Source organism: Palaemon carinicauda, chromosome 30 (assembly GCF_036898095.1).
Source record: "Palaemon carinicauda isolate YSFRI2023 chromosome 30, ASM3689809v2, whole genome shotgun sequence".
In the NCBI taxonomy this organism is placed as follows: domain Eukaryota; kingdom Metazoa; phylum Arthropoda; class Malacostraca; order Decapoda; family Palaemonidae; genus Palaemon; species Palaemon carinicauda.
The window spans coordinates 55,101,032-55,124,772 of record NC_090754.1 but is presented as its reverse complement, the minus strand read 5'-3'; the positions used below and the strand labels follow the sequence as shown (position 1 = coordinate 55,124,772).

At 41.1% G+C, this 23,741-nt stretch overlaps 1 protein-coding gene across 3 annotated transcripts in view; it reads left to right on the top strand.

The window, feature by feature from the left end:
• Pp2A-29B (Protein phosphatase PP2A regulatory subunit A) overlaps nucleotides 1-23,741 on the top strand; it is a 43,874-nt gene that overhangs the window by 8,131 nt on the left and 12,002 nt on the right. For 2 of the 3 annotated variants that reach the window (XR_011040562.1, XM_068353807.1), the window contains exons 2-10: nucleotides 4,087-4,278; nucleotides 4,967-5,186; nucleotides 6,713-6,873; nucleotides 10,909-11,148; nucleotides 11,930-12,031; nucleotides 13,005-13,208; nucleotides 13,580-13,745; nucleotides 14,692-14,858; nucleotides 15,245-15,387. Coding sequence is in view for 2 of the 3 variants with exons in the window: in XM_068353807.1 (XP_068209908.1) it covers nucleotides 4,087-4,278; nucleotides 4,967-5,186; nucleotides 6,713-6,873; nucleotides 10,909-11,148; nucleotides 11,930-12,031; nucleotides 13,005-13,208; nucleotides 13,580-13,745; nucleotides 14,692-14,858; nucleotides 15,245-15,387 (1,595 nt within the window). In the remaining variant the exon portion in view is untranslated. The remainder of the gene's footprint in view (nucleotides 1-4,086; nucleotides 4,279-4,966; nucleotides 5,187-6,712; nucleotides 6,874-10,908; nucleotides 11,149-11,929; nucleotides 12,032-13,004; nucleotides 13,209-13,579; nucleotides 13,746-14,691; nucleotides 14,859-15,244; nucleotides 15,388-23,741) is intronic. The other variant, XM_068353809.1, reaches the window with a different exon arrangement.

Below are 23,741 nucleotides of genomic sequence, written 5' to 3'. Positions count from 1 at the left end.
GATCGCCTCAGCCGTAAGGGTCAGGTCTTCCCCACAGAGTGGACCCTTCACAAGAATGTTTGCAGCAGACTTTGAGCCCTGTGGGGTCTGCCAACCATAGTTCTATTCGCTACCTCGATGACCAAGAAGCTCCTCTTGTATTGTTCTCCGATTCCAGACCCAGCAGCAGTTCGCGTGGATGCCTTTCTGCTGGATTGGTCCCATCTCAACCTGTATGCATTCCCGCCGTTCAAGATTGTCAACAGGGTACTTCAGAAGTTCGCCTCTCACAAAGGGACACGGTTGACGTTGGTTGCTCCCCTCTGACCCGCGAGAGAAGGGTTCACCGAGGTACTGCAATGGCTGGTCGACGTTCCCAGGACTCTTCCTCCTAGAGTGGACCTTCTGCGTCAACCTCACGTAAAGAAGGTACACCCAAACCTCCACGCTCTTCGTCTGACTGCCTTCAGACTATCGAAAGTCTCTCAAGAACTAGAGGCTTTTCGAAGGAGGCAGCCAGAACGATTGCCAGAGCAAGGACGACATCCACTCTCAGAGTCTATCAGTCTTAATGGGAAGTCTTCCGAAGCTGGTGCAAGGCCAATGCAGTTTCCCTCAACCAGTACCACTGTAACCCAGATTGCTGACTTCCTGTTACATCTAAGGAACGTAAAATCCCTATCAGCTCCTACGATCAAGGGTTACAGAAGTATGTTGGCAGCGGTTTTCCGCCACAGAGGCTTGGATCTTTCCTCCAACAAAGATCTACAGGACCTCCTTAGGTCTTTTGAGACCTCAAAGGAACGTCGGTTGTCCACTCCAGGCTGGATTCTAGACGTGGTCCTAAGGTTCCTAATGTCATCAGGATTTGAACCGTTCCAATCAGCCTCTTTTAAGGACCTCACATTAGAAACTCTTTTCCTCGTGTGCTTAGCAACAGGTAAAAGAGTAAGTGAGATCCACGCCTTCAGCAGGAACATAGGTTTCACATCTGAAACAGCTACATGTTCCTTGCGGCTCGGTTTTTTTGGCTAAAACGAGCTTCCTTCCCGTCCTTGCCCTAAGTCGTTCGAGATCCCAAGCCTGTCCAACATGGTGGGGAACGAACTAGAGAGAGTACTTTGCCCTGTTAGAGCTCTTAAGTACTATTTAAAAAGGTCAAAACCATTACGAGGACAATCAGAAGCCTTATGGTGTGCTATCAAGAAGCCTTCTCTACCAATGTCTAAGAACTCAGTTTCTTACTACATCAGGCTTCTGATTAGAGAAGCAAATTCTCATCTGAAGGAAGAAGACCTTGCTTTGCTGAAGGTAAGGACACATGAAGTGAGAGCTGTGGCTACTTCAGTGGCCTTCAAACAGAACCGTTCTCTGCAGAGTGTTATGGATGCAACCTATTGGAGAAGCAAGTCAGTGTTCGCATCATTCTATCTCAAAGATGTCCAGTCTCTTTACGAGTACTGCTACACCCTGGGTCCATTCGTAGCAACGAATGCAGTAGTAGGCGAGGGCTCAGCCACTACATTCCCATAATTCCATAACTTTTTAACCTTTCTCTTGAATACTTTTTATGGGTTGTTCGGTCGGCTAAGAAGCCTTCCACATCCTTGTTGATTTGGCGGGTGGTCAATTCTTTCTTGAGAAGCGCCGAGGTTAAAGGTTGTGATGAGGTCCTTTAGTATGGGTTGCAGCCCTGTATACTTTAGCACCTTTGGGTTGATTCAGCCTCCAAGAAGAACGCTGCGCTCAGTAAGGAAGACGAACTTAAAAAAGAGACAGAGTAACGGTTCAATTCGACTTCCTTACCAGGTACTTATTATTTCATTGTTATTTGAGATAACTGTTATATGAAATATGGGATACTTAGCTATCCTTTAATCTTGTACACTGGTTTTCACCCACCCCCCTGGGTGTGAATCAGCTACATGATTATCGGGTAAGTTTAATATTGAAAAATGTTATTTTCATTAGTAAAATAAATTTTTGAATATACTTACCCGATAATCATGATTTAATTGACCCTCCCTTCCTCCCCATAGAGAACCAGTGGGACCGAGGAATAATTGAGGAGGTGTCAACAAGAAGTACTTGAGTACCTGGCCACAGGTGGCGCTGGTAAGAACACCCCCTTCTAGTATTGTGATAGCTGGCGTATCCCTCCATAGAATTCTGTCGGGCAACAGAGTTGACAGCTACATGATTATCGGGTAAGTATATTCAAAAATTTATTTTACTAATGAAAATAACATTTCTCTAGAAATTCAAGTTTTATTAACCCCAGGAACACGTCTTCTTTTCTTCATTGGTAATATTGTACTTTATTATTATTACTACTACTTGCTAAACTATAATCATAGTTAGAAAAGCAGGATGCTATAAGCCCTGTGGCTCCAACAGGGAAAATAGCCCAGTGAGGAAAGGAAAAGGATAAGTAAAATATTTCAAGAATAACAGCAATATAATAAATATCTCCGATATAAACAAAAAACTTTAACAAAACAAGAAGAGAAATAAGATAGAATAGTGTGTCAGAGAGTACCCTCAAGCAAGAGAACTCCAACCCAAGACAGTGGAATATTTACCCACTTTATAATTGCTGTCTCAGCCAACTGCAATGGCACAGAGTTAAGCATTTTTCTTATCATTATTGTGGGTGCAAATAACTGTGTTCCTACCCAGAACTTGGGTTTCCCACTGGTAGCCCCCATAATTATTTCAGGGAGATGTAGAAAAATTCATGTTTGATTTTCTCCCAATAATCACGGTCGTATATGGATAAATCACAGGATAACGAGTAGGAATCAAAGTGTTTCAAGTAGTTGGCTAGAAATTAATCTCTTAATTTACCTATATCCGTACTAAAATGTCTTTTTGAGCACCATTACCTAGTTTGGCAGTTAGAATAACTTTGATGCATATTTTTGTAAAACATCCATTTGTTTATGATCTCCATGACAGAAGTTCATAAGAATCCCAACAGGTGGTTTTCCTGCCCAAACTATTTCTCCTTTTCTCATGTTAGTACTGTTAGCCATTTGTAATCATCAATCGGGAAAGTTTTGACTCTCCTTTGGCCAATTACTTACTTCCTTAGTTTCTATACAAGCTCTTCCCCTAACTACGTCACATATTTGACATGACGATTCTTTGCTATGTGTTCGAGAAAGGTTTTATCCCTAGCAAACAGCCATTTCCCTGTTGGAGGAAAGGAGAAGTGTTACTAGTGTACCAAAAGCTGTCATAATTTGAACTTTGCTTTGTACTGCAGTCGTCAGAAATGTGTCATTCAAGTTTTATGGAATTTATATCAGGGTTTTGACATAGCCTTAGTGTTTGTGTTCAGATGCATTTGACCTCAATGGTTCTGCTGTCTGGGTAATAAAATTATTCATAACGTCTATATCAAACTGATATTTCCAGTCTCCATAGCTGGTCATTAGTTATGGGGTGGGTAAACTTAGAATATTTAAGTCTATTACTCTGGACTGTATACAGTATAGCTTAAAATCAAGTACAGTACATTGATTCTGCTAAATTAATTTTGGGAGCAAAGGATTTTTTCCAGTAGATAAGACAGAAATTGTTGTTTTTTATGGTTGGTTGTTTACAAAGGACAATGAAATGGGAAATAGGAGTTGGAATTGTAGATTGAGAGTTAGTATAGCTTAAATTTAAAATTTGTGAATAGATTTCAGAGAAGGTTTTGCAGTTTGATGTACAAATACTGTATATGGTTAAAATTAGACGCCAGACAGAATATATAGCTATAGGGTAAAAGAAATTAGTATTGAAGTGTATTAGTGTTTTTTGTTGTATATATATATATATATATATATATATATATATATATATATATGTATATATATATATATATATATATATATATATATATATATATATATATATATATATATATATATATATACACACACATAGTATAACGTAAGAGATTGGGCAATTAATGTTGTATAAATAAACTGACATTAAGAAGCTTTCCATATGAATTATATCTGAAATGATGCAGTCATAAGTCTCGATTGAACACTTGGAATGGCCTTTTAGTTTTGTATCATAACTTTTATGTCTAACACATATTTTCCTTTTCAGTTACGGTTGAACTCCATCAAGAAGTTATCCACAATTGCCCTGGCATTGGGTGTTGAGCGAACTCGAAGCGAACTTATCCCTTTCCTCACAGACACCATATACGATGAGGACGAAGTCTTGTTGGCTTTGGCCGAGCAACTAGGCACATTTACCCCATTGGTTGGAGGGCCAGAATGTGTACATTGTCTTTTGGTGAGTTTACATCTTTGTTTTCTATTTCTAGAGATTTTAACGCTGGTAGGAAAGATATAGCTATATCCATTACGAATGTGTTTAATTTTTAGAGAATTTGAAATTGCATTGTAGTTTATTGTTCCACTGTCATTTTTAAGTTTTTTTTTTTCCAGTCAAAATTATCTTCCACTTCATTTTATGAAACTTTCAGTCTTTCCAGAAAGTGTTTCTTATTCCCATCTGAATTTCTAGAAGTGAATTAACTTGGTGTGGGTTTTTTATTGTATGACGATAATTAAAATGCAATTATCATGGTTGTAGGGTTTGATAGTTTCATCTTAGTGTAATAATCAAGGGGAAATTTTTTTGGGGGAGTTGTAGGAATGGTCAAGTGTAATACTAATGAAAAAAATGAGTTCCTATTCAATTCCTAATCAAGTGAAATAATTTCCTTTTGACATACCTAGAAGGGAGTAACTTGCGTATATTTTCATCTGTCTTTGTAACATTTATAACTCCTACCCAGACTTTCTATATTCTGACTGAATATTAAGTGAAGTGTTTAAATTGACAAGAGAAAAAGGTCATTAAATAAGTTTGGCTGCTAATTTATTGCATTAAGATTGATTTTAAAAGATTGTTGTAAAATAATCTAAATAAAGTGGAGTTTGCTATGATTTTTTCAACTCATTTTCCATTTTTACAGCCTCCTCTCGAGTCCCTGGCCACAGTTGAAGAAACAGTTGTCCGCGACAAAGCCGTAGATTCCTTGCGAAGGATTTGTGAAGAACATAACAATGAAGATCTTGAAACACATTTTGTACCACTAGTAAAAAGATTAGCAGTTGGGGATTGGTTCACATCAAGAACATCTGCTTGTGGTCTCTTCTCAGTCTGCTATACAAGGCTATCGATAGCTACCAAAGGTAATTTAATTTGTTTGACTTTTTATAGACTTTCAAATATTTTCCTGAGTTACTGACTAGTGGAGTAAAAGGGAGACCCAGAAATCACCGTGCAGTAATTGGGCCTGTTTGGTCTGGTTGCTATTATTCAACATCTGATTAATATACCTGTTGCATATGCAGTTGTGGAGCTCTTTATTAATGACACCTTTTGTGGTAGTGAGGGTTGCAAAATTTGTTTACAAATTGATTCGGGTCCCCATATGGAAGAATTGTCTTTCGTGTTTACAGTGCCCCTTTTGTTTTCAGTCTGATGTGCCCCTTTTGTTTTTAGTATACTGTTGCCTTTCCAAGATCTTCAAACATGCTTGGGCCAATTTCTACACTTGACTAAGATAGAAATGTTTTTGGAATAGCCTTTCATGAACTTTGAACAATTTTGGCTCGTGTGCAAGTGTGTTTTTTAAATTTTGAGAGATCTAGACGAGTTATTTTATGATAGTGTTATTATGGTTGTAAAATATTACCAGTAGATGGATCATGAGAAATGGTTGTCAAAGGTCCCAAGGCCCACGTTTACATTCTTTTGTCTCATAATTCTATCTATCTATTTATTTACAAAGGCACTTCCCCCAATATTTGTGGGTAGCCAACATTAAAAGAAAAAAAAAACACTAGGGAACATTTTTTTCTCTCCTACCAGCCTAACAAATTAAACTGATCTGTCAAATTTATTTTCTGGGAGGTTGGGCTGTGGCACCCTAGCAGTACCAGCTGAACTCGGCTGAGTCCCTGGTTAGGCTGGAGGAACGTAGAGAGTAGAGGTCCCCTTTTTTGTTTTGTTTCTTGTTGATGTCGGCTACCCCCCAAAATTGGGGGAAGTGCCTTGGTATATGGATGGATGGAATGTTTTCACAGAAATAGATTAATAATTCTTCCCTTATGACTAAGTGTTTGTGGTGTAACCTTTAATCTTAACCTGCTATGAGATAAGAACCTTATCTCGGTGACTCGCCTAAACTTATTTGATAAGGGGATATTCACATAGGTTAAATTTGTACAGTACCATACAGAGAACATTGTTTTGCACCAAGATATCTGGTGGCTTATCAGTGTGGCCAGTGGCCACAGTGGAATATTTTGCTTTTACCTGATTTTAGTTTTCATTAGTACTTCTCTTCTTTATAAATTAACATGTAAAGGGAAGGGTTATGATGCTGTAGAAATTTCTTTGAAAGATATTGGTAAAAGATTAACTTATTTATTCATGGTTTCTAGCATATTGTTAGAATGCTCATCATGGGCAAGATCTTGGGAAACAGGAGTTCTCAACTGACTTAATTGTTTTATTACTAGAATTATAGTAAATTTGCTTAGAATAATATACATTGTCTTCCTATTATTATTTTGGATCTTAAGGATGGGGAGTTCAGAAGGTAAAACTTTAAAATTGTTGGTTTTAAGTACTTTAGTAATAAGAGTAGATACTAAACCTTCGATTCCTTACAACATTGTATTTCATCAACAATAACCCTTTGATTTTCCAGCTGAACTACGGTCACACTTTAGATCCCTGTGCCAAGATGATACGCCAATGGTTCGTCGAGCTGCAGCTTCCAAATTAGGAGAATTTGCCCGAGTTGTAGAAGTGGAATACTTGAAATCTGATCTCATCCCAATGTTTGTTGCTCTGGCACAAGATGAACAGGTTAGGATTTCTCAAGTTTTGATGGTTATACTTTATGTACTAAATTCTTTGTTCTGGCACTATGTACTGTACAAACCTTTCATTCTTTACAAAGGAGTATTATTTCTGCTATAACCGAATGCAGCCGTTTAAGCTTTTGCAATGTGTAACTACCCACCTCTAGTTAGGTGGGCGGGTAGAAGGGGAAGACCAACCACTCCGCTCACACAAGCAGTAGTAAACAATCATCTTATTTTGGATCGATAGAGTAAAGACGTCATCTTCCTCTCTCGTGAAAACTTTTTAACCAATTTACGATTAAAATAAACTGTACTGAAAGTTTAGAAATTCTATTTTCTCCTTCAGATGGTAACCCCGGACTTTTCTTTTGTGTGAACTCTGTTGCTTACCTTAGCGAAGTAACGGCGCCCACCTCCGAAGTCAGTCTTGCGTTGCCACTTGCTGCGACGACTGCCTTCCTTGGGGATTTCTGGTCTCCACCTTAAGGAATGGTTCTGAGTGTTCCAGTTTCCTGTAGCACTCAGCTTCTGCTCACCTTCGTTCCTGCATCTTCAGTGTTAGAACGAGAGCAGCGGCCGACTGGTTCCTTTTGTGGTTACCAGTCAAGGTGATCCCTTTGCGGTGAACCCAGAAACTAGCTTCGGCTGTGTTTCACAGGCAGCACTTCTTGCTGACCTTCAATTTGAATTCAGCTCATTGACAGGAAGCAGAGAGGGAAAGGCATCCTCTATCAGGTGTTTATCAACTTAACCTTTCGAGTGAGGGTCGTTCTCCACTAGGTGTGGCGATCATCCCTTACAAGGGAAAGATCCCTTCCATCAGCCAATGTCCAGCAATATTCATGCTTGCGGGGAGAACTGCCAACAGGGGTTGGTCGCCCTTCCTGCCTGCAGGAGTTACTGCCTTTGCCTGAATGGTTCCCCCTTTTGGGATTCTCCTGGCAGTACTTGGATTCATTCATGATGTACTCTTACTCTTCAGAGCTTGGGGAAAAAGGAGTAGGTGACTGTTTACTGTTCCTGTTAATCGTCAAGTTCTAGGCGCAACAAACCATTTGGGCTGTGCCTTTACAATCCTCCTGCCTCGCCGGTCTGTTATTGGTTTGAAGATGGGCTTATACCTAGCCTGTCCAACAATGGATAGAAGATATACCTCAATCTTAGCTTTTGGAGGTACTGTAGTTTCGTGTGATTGGTCATTAGGGACCGGTCTCTTGCTCAACAGCAGTTGCCAAGTAGGTTCGCTGTAATCCCATCTTCTAGGGAATACTAGATACAAGGGTATTACTGACCTTTAAGCATACTTAATAGGATTGAAGGCAGTTGTGGACAGTATCCCCCCCTACTGAGCAGTTGCCGCAAGAACTGGTTACACATCTCGATATTAATCATCTTGAGATGTATACTTGCTAACAAATCTCTTTCCCCTCAGGAGTAACCAATTATAATTGACCTTTTGCTTTGGAGTCAAGGTTCCTTTTTCCTCGGTTGAACTTAACCAACCCATCTGTGGGAGAGTAACGGTCACAATTCCTGGGAAGTGTTAGCTGCCCTATTGGGTAGGTAGCTGATCAGGTAGCTCATAGCCCATAGCCCATCCCATTTTCCGATAAGTCGGAGGGCCATTTATTTCCTTGGATAAGTTGCCGGTACAACCTGTCTCTCGCTGCCGTAATAGCCTTTTATGAACGAATGCTTATCTGTATCTGTAGGAGCGCGTAACGCTTTCCGCTAGGCTAGTACGAGAATCAGGTTGTACGGGAGTACTCTGGTCCATTCCTTTTGAGCATGAGCACAGACCCGAGTTGTGAGGGAGTCTTGTGTAGTGTTGCGCACCCATTCACTGATCACTAGCTAGGTGGTTAGACGAACCCTCCTGCCTGACGGAGGTCTGCTCGTGATCTAGGTCATACGTTATTTTAATGGCAGAAGGGGATACCTCCCAGGGCCGAACCTTGGTCGGTCTCCGTACTCAAAGATGAGGGATATATCGTTATGTGCACGCTCTCTCGCCCTCCTCTGATTCTACCTTCGACGATGTCAGATTCCTACGTAAAGGTATCTGCGAGGGAGTGGCTTAATCGGAATATAGCGGGAGAGTCTTGCGCAGAATGGCGCAACCTGCCACCTAGTGAGCTCTTCTGCTTGACGAATGGCTTACCTCTGCTACACGTAGTGCTCTCTTGGGTGAGTTCAGCCTCATCATCTTTGTCTGCATCTTTTCCGACTTTATGTGGGGTCGATGTTTCTGGCCAGCGTTCTCCATCTTCCTCTGTCCCCCACTTCATCACCGGTTAATCCCTTTGATCGAAGGTCATCCTTGATACAGTCCATCCACCTTCGCTTTGGCCTCCCTCTCCTCCTCCTTCCCTCTACCTCCGTTTCCATCACTCTCCTTCCAATATACTGTTTATCTCTTCTCATGACATGACCATACCACCTCAGTCTACTTTCTTAGATCTTATCTGATGGTTCTCTAACCTCTGTGGTACCCCTAATTACCTCAGTCCATATCCTATCTCTTCTTGTTATCCCACACATCCATCTCAATATTCTCATCTCTGCCACATCCAGCTGCTTTTCTTCTGTCTTCTTTATTGCCCACGTCTCCGCTCCATACGAGGAGCTATGCAAGCTGACCTCCTCTTAAAGGGGGGGGGGGGTACCTTGCCCTTTGTGCAAACTAATACATGTTGATATATTCATGTCCCCGGTCTCCAAGAGAGGTGGAGTTGTGCTGTCTATGCCTAGTGAGGAGCTTGGTTCCAATTTTACGCTTACCAGGTCAAGTCTTTGCTAAACTCTACGCTAGCACCGATTGCCCAGGTTGTCATCCTATAAGGATCAAGAGGTGTTAAGGTGCCCTCGAAATAGCTCGTTCATAACCCGGTGTCTCATCCCAGGACAGTCTCCAGCCATTTGGTTTTAGGACCTCAACCACCATTAGGTGGGTTGGCAGGGGACCAGCTACCTGATGAGATACTACCGGTAGAGTTTTTCTTTTTTCTTTGCCTACACATACACTGAATAGTATGGCCTATTTTATTCCACATTCTCCTGTCCTCATACACCTGACAACACGAGATTACTAAACAATTCTTCTCTTAAGGGGTTAACAACGCAATGTAATTGTGCAGTAGCTAGTTTTCTTTTGGTAAGGGTATAAGAGACACACTAGCTTATGGTAAGCAGCTCTACTAGGAGAAAGGTGCTCCAAAATCAAACGCATTGTTCTCTAATCTTGGATAGTGCCATGGCCTCTGTACTATGTCCTTCCACTATCTTGGATTAGAATTCACGTTTGAGGGTATACTTGGGTACATTGTTCTATCTTATTTCTCCGACCTGTTTGTTTTTTATAGTTTTTATACATTTAAAGAACTTATTTTGATGTTACTGTTCTTAAAATATTTTATTTTGATTTCTTATTATAGTTTTATTTCCATTCTTCACTGGGTTATTCTTCCTTGTTGGAACCCTTGGGCTTATAGCATCTTGCTTTTCCAACTAGGGTTATAGCTTAGCTTGCAATAATGTGTAAAGAGTGAAAGGTTTGTATATAGTGCTGGAACAAATGAGAAATTTATTATTTTTAACTGGTTCCGCCATCAGCTTCTCCCAGAAGTCCTGCCACAGTTACAGTGACAATTGTTTACTTGTGCTTGTGTGAGCACGGTGGTTGGTCTACCCCTGCTATCCCCCTCCTGTAACTAGCGAAGGGTAGTTACGCATCGCAAAAGCTGTAACGGCTAGTTTCAGCTATTGCCGAAATAATACTCCTATGTAAAGAGTTTCAGGTTTGTATAAGTAGGAAAAGTACAAATGATTAAAATTTTGTCATATCATCCAGTAATTTGCAAGATGTTAATTTCATATTTTACTGAAAATCTACAGAAATAATCTGTATTAGATTACCCTGTCAACTAGTGGCAAACTGTTGTGTGGTTAAACAGACACAATTTGATTTTTAGGTGATTTATCTTGCTAAAGGAGTCAAAGTATATACAGTAACATTAACATCTTTATTTTTGAACAGGATTCTGTCCGGTTACTTGCTGTCGAAGCCTGTGTTAGTATGGCTGGGCTCTTGCAACAGGAGGACACAGAGTTGCTAGTAATGCCCACCCTGAGACAAGCCGCGGAAGACAAATCTTGGAGGGTGCGTTACATGGTGGCAGACCGTTTTATCGACCTACAAAAAGCCGTTGGCCCCGAGATTACAAAGACAGATCTTGTTCCAGCATTCCAGAGTCTCTTGAAAGATGTTGAGGCTGAAGTGAGTATATAAGTGAATTTGGTAATTTTTGGTAAATTAACCCTTTTACCCCCAATGGACGTACTGGTACGTTTCACAAAACTTATTCCTGTACCCCCATGGACGTACTGGTACGTCCTTGCAAAAAACTGCTATTTAAATTTTTTTTTGCATATTTTTGATAACTTTTTGAGAAACTTCAAGCATTTTCCAAAAGAATGAGACCAGCCTGACCTCTCTATGACGAAAATTAAGTCTGTTAGAGCAATTTGAAAAATATATATTGCAAAATGTGCTTGAAAAAAAAAAAAAAGCACTGGGGGTTAAGGGTTGGAAAGTTCCAAATAGCTTGGGGGTAAAAGGGTTAATAAGTCAAGTACCAGTTTTTTTTTAGCAGACATATTCCGATTTAAGATATTCTAAAAAAGTGACACAGAATACCAAGTCTCGTGCATTAGACTGATTCTGTTTCTAGTGAGGTGCTGTTTCCAGTGGCTAAATGATAATAGTGATGTAGGAATAGAAACTGAAATAAAAAGATAAGTAATTTACAGAGAATCTCATAAAGTTGTAGATGAAGCCCCAGGCCATCTTGTATTTATCCAAAGTGACTGGACAATGAGAAGGAGATAGAGAAAGATTGCTCTTGTTACTGATCCTGGTGAGAAATTTACAGTTTCAAGATAACAAAACTTGCTACAACACTCCGATAATGATGAAGGGGTTGACCTCACGATAGTAGCTGGGTCATTTAAGGGGAGATGCTTAATAGGTTAATGAAGTACTTTGTTTCATTTTTCAGGTTCGAGCAGCTGCGGCTGGAAAGGTTCGAGATTTCTGCCAAAATCTTGATACGTCGGTTCAAGAATCTGTTATTATGAATAATATTTTAACTTGCATTAAGGTTAGTAATCCTCAAAACTTTCTATTATTTCCATGTTACATAATGTGATGTTTTCTTACCACCGTAAGAGTACCTTAATTTGAATGTTGACTTGGTAAAAACTATATTACCATGTTATAAATGAGGCGATTCTATTATTATTATTGGCCTGATGACCATAATCTGGGAGACCATAGTAGAAAAGGCAAGGTTTTCTGAAAAGTATCAGAATGAGAACATTTGAACTTTAGTTTTGGTTGTGAATCTAATTTATTTAAATGGTAATTTTATAATTCCCCTCTTAAATTTGAAGGCCACATCTTGTTCGTATTCTTTCTGCTATCATGTTCTACTAGTGTCCTTCATAAAGGGTGCTTTCATACCAACGTGGCACATCTTATGTGGCATGCCAGTTAAAATATGGTTCATGCTATGTGTCCCTCCACTCGTGAACGTATTTGTGGATGTTCAGTTTTTAACTGACCTGCTAGTGTGGTACCATGTGTGACGTGCCATTTTTGTGTAAAACGTCTTTATGTATAATGTGGGAGGGTGGGCTGTGGCACCCTAGCAGTACCAGCTGAACTCGGTTGAGTCCCTTGTTAGGCTGGGAGGAAGGTAGAGAGTAGAGGTCCCCTTTTTGTTTTGTTACATTTGTTGATGTATGTATGTATGCAGTGGAGCGTCAGTATCATTCTAACACTTAATTTGTTTTTTATCATTTTCTTGGATGAGACCACTCAATTTTTGCTCTATTAGAGATAAAAATTAGCTTCAATTGAAAGGTATCGGGAAGCTAACGTAATAGTTGTTTGAGAGCCATTTACGCTGGGGAAAAGTAGCACTGTAAAGAACCTTTTAGTACAATGTACAGTGCCCACAAAGCTGTGCATTTGATACTGCCTCTAGTTGAGGAGATCTGTAGCCTCACAAATTTAGACAATTGTGCATTCTTAAGTGTTTAATTGTTTTATGAATGAATATCTTGTTTCAGGAACTAGTAAATGACGGTAACCAACACGTGAAGTCTGCACTAGCTGGAGTGATTATGGGATTGTCACCTATTTTAGGAAAAGATAACACAATCAACCATCTACTGCCCCTGTTCCTCTCCATGCTCAAAGACGAGTGCCCAGAAGTGAGACTGAACATCATTTCAAACCTAGACTGCGTTAATGAGGTCATTGGTATTCAGCAGGTGAGTACATGCCATGCAGCCTGGAAGCAAACTGTGCTTGGCTTTATTCTTGAAAGTCATTTGAGGGTAGTTTTGACTCTTGTTTTCTTATTTAGCTTTTATGTGGGTTTAGCTACTGTGTTCATATTTTTACCACAGGATCAGCAAGATTAATAATTTCATTGTTTGTGCGTATATTTTTCCGTAGAATCTTTCAAATCAAAGCTTGTACATATTACATTATGCAATAAAGATAAAGGGAAAACTCCATTACTCAAAAATGTTTTAAGCAGTATTGCAGTGGTGTGCATTTGAGAATTTCTACACCGTAGTTTATTTCAGGAAAACTAAAATTTTTAGTACGCTTAATTTATTTTCTTTATTTGTGACAGCTTTCCCAGTCCCTATTGCCAGCAATTGTAGAATTAGCCGAGGACACAAAATGGCGAGTTCGATTGGCCATTATTGAGTACATGCCCCTATTAGCAGGCCAATTGGGGGTCGAGTTCTTCAATCAGTCTCTCGCAAAACTCTGCATGACGTGGCTTGTGGATCACGGTAAGGATTTTTAATATCGTTTGGCTACTGTTCGATTCTTGTAGAATTTTCCTAATATATTTAATCAAATCATATATATATCATCTGGAAGGGTTGTGGTCACCTTGGTATCGTTTGTTTTGGTTATGCAAACTGTATTTTCGGCAGAGTTTTTAATTAATTTGGTTTTTCACGGGGTTAATTTACAGTATATGCACGCCCTAATGTTCTTGCCTTTTCTCATGTTTTTCACTCCTATCCATGTTGATTATGGTAATACTAATAGTGATTCTCATATTTAAACTGAAATGAAAAAGTTATACTCTCTATTGATTAATAGCTACTGTTTTTACAGTATTTTTTTAGAGAGCTTTCTTTAAAAAGAAAGCTATTTCTCTGTAAAAAATTTATTAAGACTTTTTCTCAAAATAATCAATGGTGTGCGGAGTTCTGTAGGTGAAGGAAAAAAAATGTTTTTTGCAGTCTATTTGTCTATACAAAATATGCAGTGAATAAAATTGAGAGTATATTAGGAATACAAAATAATAATTATCAAGGGTGGGTATAAGCAGTACCAGCCAAACTCGGTTGAGTCCCTCGTCAGGCTTGCAGGAGCGTAGAGAGGAAAGGTCCCCCTAATTTTTATTTATTTATTTTTTTTTTTGTTATGTTGACTACCCCCTAACATTGGGAGAAGTGCCTTGATATACAGATACATACATATACCAAGGCACTTCCCCCAATTTTGGGGGGTTGCCGACATCAACAAATGAAACAAAACAAAAAAGGGGACCTCTACTCTCTACGTTCCTCCCAGCCTGACAAGGGACTTAACCGAGTTCAGCTTGTCTTTAGAAAGACAAGGAATAAGCAATTGTTTAAAATAAACAACGAAAATGTGATCAGGCAAATTGTTTATTGAAAAGTTTTAGGTGTCAATTCTGACTCTTATCCGAAATCCTTACAGTATATGCAATCCGAGAAGCTGCGACCAACAACCTCCGTAAATTAGTAGAGCTGTTTGGAGCCGAGTGGGCCTCGCAACACGTCTTACCGAAGATCAATGCCATGTCTAGGGATGGCAATTACCTTCACCGAATGACTTGCCTACATTGTATAAATGTATGTATAAATGTAAGGGAAATTTGAAGGTTTTTTTTGGGGATCATCATCCTCTCTTTGTCTCTCTCTGTCCCCCTTTTCTCTCTCTCTCTTTCGTAGAAAGTAGATTCCGACGATCTGTTCCACTCGACATGTCCGGAATACTAATTTACTCTAATGTAAGGAAATCAGCATGTATTAATGTAAGGAAGTGTGAGCTTATATATATTAATGTAAGGAAGTGTGAGCATGTATTAATGTAAGGAAGCGTGATCATATATTAATGTAAAGAAACCTGCATATATATTCATGTAAAGATATGTGAACAAATATTGTATTGGATATGGAGATATTGCAGATACATATTTTGTATTGTAGGGAAATTCAGTGTTTCCTATTCAGAATCCCTTTTAATTCAGGTAATAGCCGAAGTATGCGGAAAGGACGTTACCACCAAGACCCTTCTTCCTACTGTTTTGGCCATGGCAGGAGATAACGTGCCGAACGTGAGATTCAACGTTGCTAAATGCCTTCGAATAATAGGTCCTCATATAGAAAAGGAGTAAGTGTTCTTTCAAAATATTTCCATTTGCAGTTTTCGTTACTGCTTTGTGTCATTTCAGGTCAGACCCGGCTAGCAAAGGATTTGTTTTTTTGTGCATTATTAGGGCAGGAAAAGTTTAATGAAATAAGTTGGGAAACAAAGGAATCAATGTAATATGATTCAAAATACCCGAAGCGATTTTGCCAAAACGTGCTGTTCAGTACTGTACATTATTGCTTGAAATACAGACTTTCTCCACATTTCACCAAGTTGCCATTATCTTGACGTTAAAACAGACCGAGTTGCCGTTATCTTGACGTTAAAACAGACCGAGTTGCCGTTATCTTGACGTCAAAACAGACCGAGTTGCCGTTATCTTGACGTCAAACCAGACCGAGTTGCCGTTATCTTGACGTCAAACCAGACCGAGTTGCCGTTATCTTGACGTTAAACCAGACCGAGTTGCCGTTATCTTGACGTTAAAACAGACCGAGTTGCCGTTATCTTGACGTCAAAACAGACCGAGTTGCCGTTATCTTGACGTCAAACCAGACCGAGTTGCCGTTATCTTGACGTCAAAACAGACCGAGTTGCCGTTATCTTGACGTTAAAACAGACCGAGTTGCCGTTATCTTGACGTCAAACCAGACCGAGTTGCCGTTATCTTGACGTTAAAACAGACCGAGTTGCCATTATCTTGACGTCAAAACAGACCGAGTTGCCGTTATCTTGACGTCAAAACAGACCGAGTTGCCATTATCTTGACGTTAAAACAGACCGAGTTGCCGTTATCTTGACGTCAAAACAGACCGAGTTGCCGTTATCTTGACGTTAAAACAGACCGAGTTGCCGTTATCTTGACGTCAAACCAGACCGAGTTGCCGTTATCTTGACGTTAAAACAGACCGAGTTGCCGTTATCTTGACGTTAAAACAGACCGAGTTGCCGTTATCTTGACGTCAAAACAGACCGAGTTGCCGTTATCTTGACGTCAAACCAGACCGAGTTGCCGTTATCTTGACGTCAAACCAGACCGAGTTGCCGTTATCTTGACGTTAAAACAGACAGAGTTGCCATTATCTTGACGTGAAAACAGACCGAGTTGCCGTTATCTTGACGTCAAAACAGACCGAGTTGCCGTTATCTTGACGTCAAACCAGACCGAGTTGCCGTTATCTTGACGTCAAACCAGACCGAGTTGCCGTTATCTTGACGTCAAACCAGACGTCAAAACAGACCGAGTTGCCGTTATCTTGACGTCAAACCAGACCGAGTTGCCGTTATCTTGACGTCAAACCAGACCGAGTTGCCGTTATCTTGACGTTAAAACAGACCGAGTTGCCGTTATCTTGACGTCAAAACAGACCGAGTTGCCGTTATCTTGACGTCAAACCAGACCGAGTTGCCGTTATCTTGACGTCAAACCAGACCGAGTTGCCGTTATCTTGACGTTAAAACAGAGTTGCCGTTATCTTGACGTCAAAACAGACCGAGTTGCCGTTATCTTGACGTTAAAACAGACCGAGTTGCCGTTATCTTGACGTCAAACCAGACCGAGTTGCCGTTATCTTGACGTCAAACCAGACCGAGTTGCCGTTATCTTGACGTCAAACCAGACCGAGTTGCCGTTATCTTGACGTCAAACCAGACCGAGTTGCCGTTATCTTGACGTCAAACCAGACCGAGTTGCCGTTATCTTGACGTCAAACCAGACCGAGTTGCCGTTATCTTGACGTCAAACCAGACCGAGTTGCCGTTATCTTGACGTCAAACCAGACCGAGTTGCCGTTATCTTGACGTCAAACCAGACCGAGTTGCCGTTATCTTGACGTCAAACCAGACCGAGTTGCCGTTATCTTGACGTCAAACCAGACCGAGTTGCCGTTATCTTGACGTCAAACCAGACCGAGTTGCCGTTATCTTGACGTCAAACCAGACCGAGTTGCCGTTATCTTGACGTCAAACCAGACCGAGTTGCCGTTATCTTGACGTCAAACCAGACCGAGTTGCCGTTATCCTGACGTCAAAACAGACCAAGCTGCCATTATCCTGACGTCAAAACACACCAAGCTGCCATTATCTTGACGTCAAAACAGACCAAGCTGCCATTATCTTGACGTCAAAACAGAAACGATCATCTCCGTTATGATGCCAGATATCTAATAATCCATTAAATCAATCGCCAAGTAGCTTATCTGATCTGTGGGATTTTCAAAGGAACAGACTCCCATATGCTACTTACCATCCTTTGTGGGACAAGAATTTGCTTATGTGGAGAATAGGTTTCATGAATTTGAGTGAGGTGTTCATACATCAGTAGTTTCACAGTCTTTACAAATAGTTGAAGACTTTTATTTCATATAAACAGGAATTGAATTTGACAATGCTGTTTTGGTCTTGATATGTCTTGTAAGTGGGCAAAAGAGATTTATGACCTCTTCATTTGATGAAAGAATTAAATAATAAAAATTTTTCCAATATTTCACATACGGTCTCGTACACCTTTTGTTTTTATTCTCGTAAAATTTTATTGAAAAATTTGCAACACGTTTTGTAGACAAGTCAAAAAAAGTAATCCTTCAATCATTGATAAAATTGGGATTTTTGTATAATGTACTTTACTGTAATGGTACTAAAGTATATAGGTAGTAATTTCAATTTAGCTATCAAAGAAGAATATCTAATTGAAGTATATGGCAACACTTTCCGCTATAGCTCAGAATTTGATGTTGCAAGACATATTTCAACCGCTCCCGTGTTCTGGCTTTTCATGTTGCTGTTATTTCTTTTTATTTCTCTGCTTGGAATACAGCTTTGTTCAGACAAAACGATGCAAAGACCAAGAAAATGTATGCAACATCTGCATTCCGTATGAGAAAGAAACAAACAACTACTTGAAGATATAGGAAAGAATGACACCATGAAGAGAGGGGAATGAGGGGTAACAGGAGCATAGATATATAAATTGTAATGAAATTTCCATAATTAATAATTACAGATGAGAGACATATGATATAACAGGAAGTTTCTCATAAAACTCTCCTATTGTGCTATATAAATATTGCTACTTGCGAAACTACAACCCTAGTTGGAAAAGCAGGATGCTATAAGCCCAAGGGCTCCAACAGGGAAAACAGCTCACTTAGGAAAGGACATAAGTAAATAAACTACAAGAGAAGTAATGAACAATGAAGTATTATAAGAACAGTAACAGCATTAAAACAGATCTTTCACATATAGACAAAAAAAACAAAAAGGAGGAGAAATAAGATAGAAGAGTGTACCCGGAGCAAGAGAACTCCACCTGCAAGACAGAGGAAGACCATGGTACAGAGGCTATGGCTCTATCCAGGACTAGAGAATAAATGGACGGACTAGCAAAAATATTGCCCTTAAACTTCAGAGGTCGATTTCTCAAAACACTACTTATCGACCTTCAAATGGATACTCGGACGTACGATTTCACCTATCTCAATGAAACAAAAAGCTAATGAAAGCTAAGAATTACTCTACTTAACTAGAGCGAGTTATTTTTCATTTTGTCCCCCAAAACATTTTGGGATTAATTTTTCTATGAAATCGATCCAAGGTTTTTTAAAAAGGAAAATATAATTGTTCCGTAACTGGAATACAAACCACGCTATTTATTAGGGGTTATACTTTCGGCGGAGCTGAAATGACGAGCCATTAAAATTTAGCGAGGGTTAACTACCCACACCGCTAGTTGTGGGGTAGGGGCGGGGTAGCTTGCTATCACTCCCGTTTACACACCTGTGATTTAGTCACTTTACTTTTGGCTTGGGATCGAGAGCGGTTGTTTCCTCTCTCCCTCCTCGCCTATTCTGGACTGCCATTAATTTTTGTCTTTTAACTTTTTCTTATACTGTACTTGTATATATATGAAAACATTCTTAATGTTTATGTATATATGTGTATAGAAATGTGATAAGTTTCCTTTTCAGTGTTTGTGCGGTGGGTGTGATACATATACGACAACGACACTTGCGTACATTAGCAAGGCCAGCACAGTTCCACTTCGTGGGGAACGACCTCTCCCTCTCTGGTCCGTCGATCTTCCCGTCGGCATATCACCGTTAACTCGGCCGCCGCAGGGGAATTGTCATCGCTTGGACCCTCTTCATTCAACTATTGTCTTCGCCTTTTCCTTTTTCCTACTGGAAACATAGATTTCTGAGCGAAGGGAATGTTGCCTCTCAAAGATTGACTACGTTCTCTCTCTTCTCGAGGTCGTTCACCTTTACAACAACAGTGTACTATTGGGGAAGCTCCTTTCCCATGCGTGGGTTAGGTTGCTCTTCCTATTGTTTGTCTCAATTATTTTTAGTGAAAATATAATTGTATTTTAACTTTTCAGCTTTTCTCCATGGGGGAACACTTCCCTTCGGAGGATGAGTGGTTCTCACTATTAGTGAATATTCTTAGCTGATTTAAATAATTGTAATTCTGTTTTTATTCCAGTTACTCCGCTCCCCCTTCTCCTGTGGATGTTGACTGGGGAAGGAAGGGCACAATACTTAATTTTATGTCGTTCCCTCGGGGTTCCTCTTCGGAGTTCCTCCCTAGGGAATTTGTTAAATAATTAATTTTATTTTTTCCCAGTTAACTATGCAGTTTTTCTTCATTCGACTAAGAGTGCCGACGAAGCAGAGCTGTTCTGTTCATGCGTGGAGAATCTGCTGTCACTGCCGTCCCTCAGAGGACGTCGTCATGGGCGTCATCCCTTCTCTTAGAAGTACTCCCGTGACAACATGACCAGCACTTAAGATGATCATAGAACGCAAAAGGAGGTTCGCCTCCAGGGGTTGGACAACTTCCCTTCCTGGGGAAGTTTCCTCCCCAGGTGGGAGGTTGTTTCTCCCTTCAGAGGGAGACCTTCCCACATCAATAAATTCAACGTCTCCGACTGCTGTTGCTGCCTTCGCCCAGACTTTTCTCCCCCTCTTGCTGAGTTTCTCTTCCTTCAGGGGCAGAGCATTGTCTTGGCAAGTCTCTTCTACGAAGTGCTTACTTCTCTCGTTCGCGAGAGAGGCCACTCATAGAGACTCCTCCTCGGTGGATCGCTACTGTTAAAGGTCAGCTTGCTGATCCACCGGCCCTCAATGGGCGTCTTCTAGTCTCTTCTACGAAGTGTTCACCTCTCTCGCGAGAGAGGCCACTCATAAGAGACTCCTCTTCAAAGGATCGCTACTGTTAAAGGTCAGCCATCTGATCCACCGGCCCTTGTGGGCGTCATCACGGGAGTCTTCAAGTCTCTTCTACGAAGTATTCACCTCTCGTTCGCGAGAGAGGCCACTTATAGAAACACCTCTTCGGAGGATCAAGCAGACCTACCGATCTACCAGCTCAACCTTGCGCTACAACGTAGTCCTTTGGACTTCGGTCCTGGACTCTAACGTGGACCTTTTTACGGTCCCCATCGGTGGATGCTCACCCTTCCAAAGGGCACATCCCAATTCCTGATCATCCTGCCACTGGTCGACCTGCCCGAGGGCGCTGATGGACTTCCGCGCCAATGCACCCGCCATTGTGCAATCGGTCACCCTTCGGTGCATTCTAGGGAGAATGCACAAAACTACACAGTGCCTTACTGCATGCCAGCGCTCTTCCGCACTTTCCAGCTCTTGCCAAAGAGTCAGGGCTCGCTGATCCAATGCACCAGCTCTTGTCTAAGAGCCAGCACTTGCCTGCTCTCCAGGCAGAAATTGAGCACCAGCGTCATCCTGTGTGCCATCGCTCCAGTACTCTCCTACACACTCGCTCAATAGGCAGTAAAAATGAATATAACTTTTTTGGACAGGTCACCATTGATTGCCCCATTCCTCCCCGCTGACACATAAGCATTGCCACCGGGAAAGAGGAATAAGGCTCCACAGAAGGATTCAAGATCCGAAGATCCCATCCTACAAGGGGAATCGAAACGGGGAATCCTTGGTCCCTGTCTCTTCTGAAGTTTCTTTTTTCCTTGACAGACCACCGTCGGCAAACAGGAAAGCATCAACAGTCTGATCTCTAGATCACTGTTTGCTGATGGCTATTTCACAGTTAACTGATCGCTAGGTCGCTGATCACCAGATCGCCAATTGGTAGCTCAATGTTGATCTTTGACCTCTAGTCCCTCCAATGACTTAACGATCTCCAATTACTGATTGCTAGTCAATAACCAGTCATCAGCTTGCTGATCACTAGATCACCGATCATTGAATTCAGCTCGCTGATCTCTGACCAGCCCATCTTCAGCTTGCTCAGCTCTGACCAACCAGGGGGGAACATGATCAGCTTGCTGATCTCTTAACTCACCTTTGGCTCACAGACCACTGATTCATCGGTCATCGGCAATTCGCCAGCAGTCCGTGACTCAAACTTACTAGTCAACCTCTTCCTGTAGTTTCCTAAAGTGATCAGCAAACGTTTGACAACCCTCATCAACGGCTTGTCGACAGGGAACTACTTGCGAGCACTCTCCAACTGCACTGCACAGTAACCACGATACCCAACGGTTAACCATTGATTAACATTCGCCAGATTGATTCTGTTCTAAGGAATAGCATCAATCCCATCAGGGCGCATGTTAAGGTTAAGCGTTGCCTTCCTTCTGTTAGTTAAAGGAATTCTCTCTGAGAAGAATTCTTACACTGGGTATCGCGCCTGATCCTTTATGACAGAGTCAAGACTCCAGCGTCGACAATCTTCCATGCAAAAGGATCCACAAGGAGCTGTCCCTTTGGGTCGATTTCCACACCATGTTGGAGTTCGAACAAGGGCTAAGACCTCAGGTCTTCATTTGCACACTGGACCCTAAAGGACACTTACTCCCAGGTCCAAACCATCCATCTAGGAAGTTTGGAAGATTCAGTCTAGACAAACAAGAAACACCAGTTCAAGGCACTGTTTCGGTCTTTCCACTACACCCATCCTGGTCTCACAGGATCGGCTTCTGTCTCCTCTGTCTCGGGACAACTGACTGACCTTAGCAGACTCAGTGGCAACCTTGCATTAACACTAGACTTCTGAAGTCTTTTTACCAAGATCCAGTGATCAGGGTAAACCTACGGAAGTCTTCCCTACTTCCCTCCCAGAAGACTGGTGTATCTGGGAATGATTCTAGACACCAATCTCCACAAAACCTTCTCAAAACGAGAACGACTCCCATTCCAAGAGACTTGAGTCGAAAAAAGAAGAGAAGAGGGACCATAGTGCTGCACCACACGACCTCAGCCCTCTGGACAGAGGCCGAAGGTACCTTCACTTAAATGTCTTGAGAGATGAAGGCCAACTTTTCGGTCCTTCAGCAGCCTCATCGGTTCCTAACAGACCACTCAGTGATGTGATGGACGACACACCGCAACGTTCCTGAATCTCAGGCTGCCATTGTTCCCCAGCCCTAGACCCCAAGGCTTTTGGGCAACAACGGTGGGTACAACAATGACGTTTACGTCTCGTCCCTGTTTTATCTGGAGAAGGGCACTCAAGAAGGCTAGAACATCGGTTAACCTCTCAAGGACTCTCCTAGCTCCGCTAGGGCATTATGCAGAAGGGTTTTCAAACCTTTTGCAGCTCCTGATAAAGTGTCTCCAAGAGAACCCCCTCCACATCACTGACAACCCACTTCGACACCTACCACATGTTGACCAGTTTTTCCGACTTTTTACTATAGTCTATGGATATCATCAATCACTTTTATTATTATTCTGTACATTTTGTTTTTGTTTTAATTCTTGTTAATCTAGTTTTTAAGTATGATGTCTCTTTTTTATTTCTATTAATTCTTATGCTGTCTGGAGATATTGAGCGAGATCCGGGACCAGTACGTCCTAGATTTCGTCAATGTCGTCTTCTGTATTGCATTATTCGTGGTCTTCATGCAAATATCCGAGACCTTACAGTTGCGTCTAGACAGTATGATATTCTTTTGTGCTCAGAAACTTTGGTTTCTAATATGAGGCACTCATCTGAGCTCCTTATAACTGGTTTTAAGAAGCCAATAATGCTGAAACGTGATTCCATTCCTAGGGCCAGGGGAATGGCGGTGTATATTAGGACCGAGTACCCTGCCTCTCATAAGTCCTGCTATCAATGTGGATGTCATGAGATTCAGGTAATAAAAGTTTGTGGCAGGCATAACAACTTTTATTTGTGTTCAATCTACCGGAATCCAGACATGGATGATTCTATCTTCGATTGTCTTCTTACCATTATGGCTAAGATACAAGATGATGATAGAAAGGCTTCGTTTGTCTTTGTTGGTGATTTTAATGCTCACCATAGGGAGTGGTTGAGTTCTATCTCTCCTACCGATCGCCATGGCTTAAGAGCTTTAGACTTTGCCTCGGAATCAGGCTGTGAGCAAATCA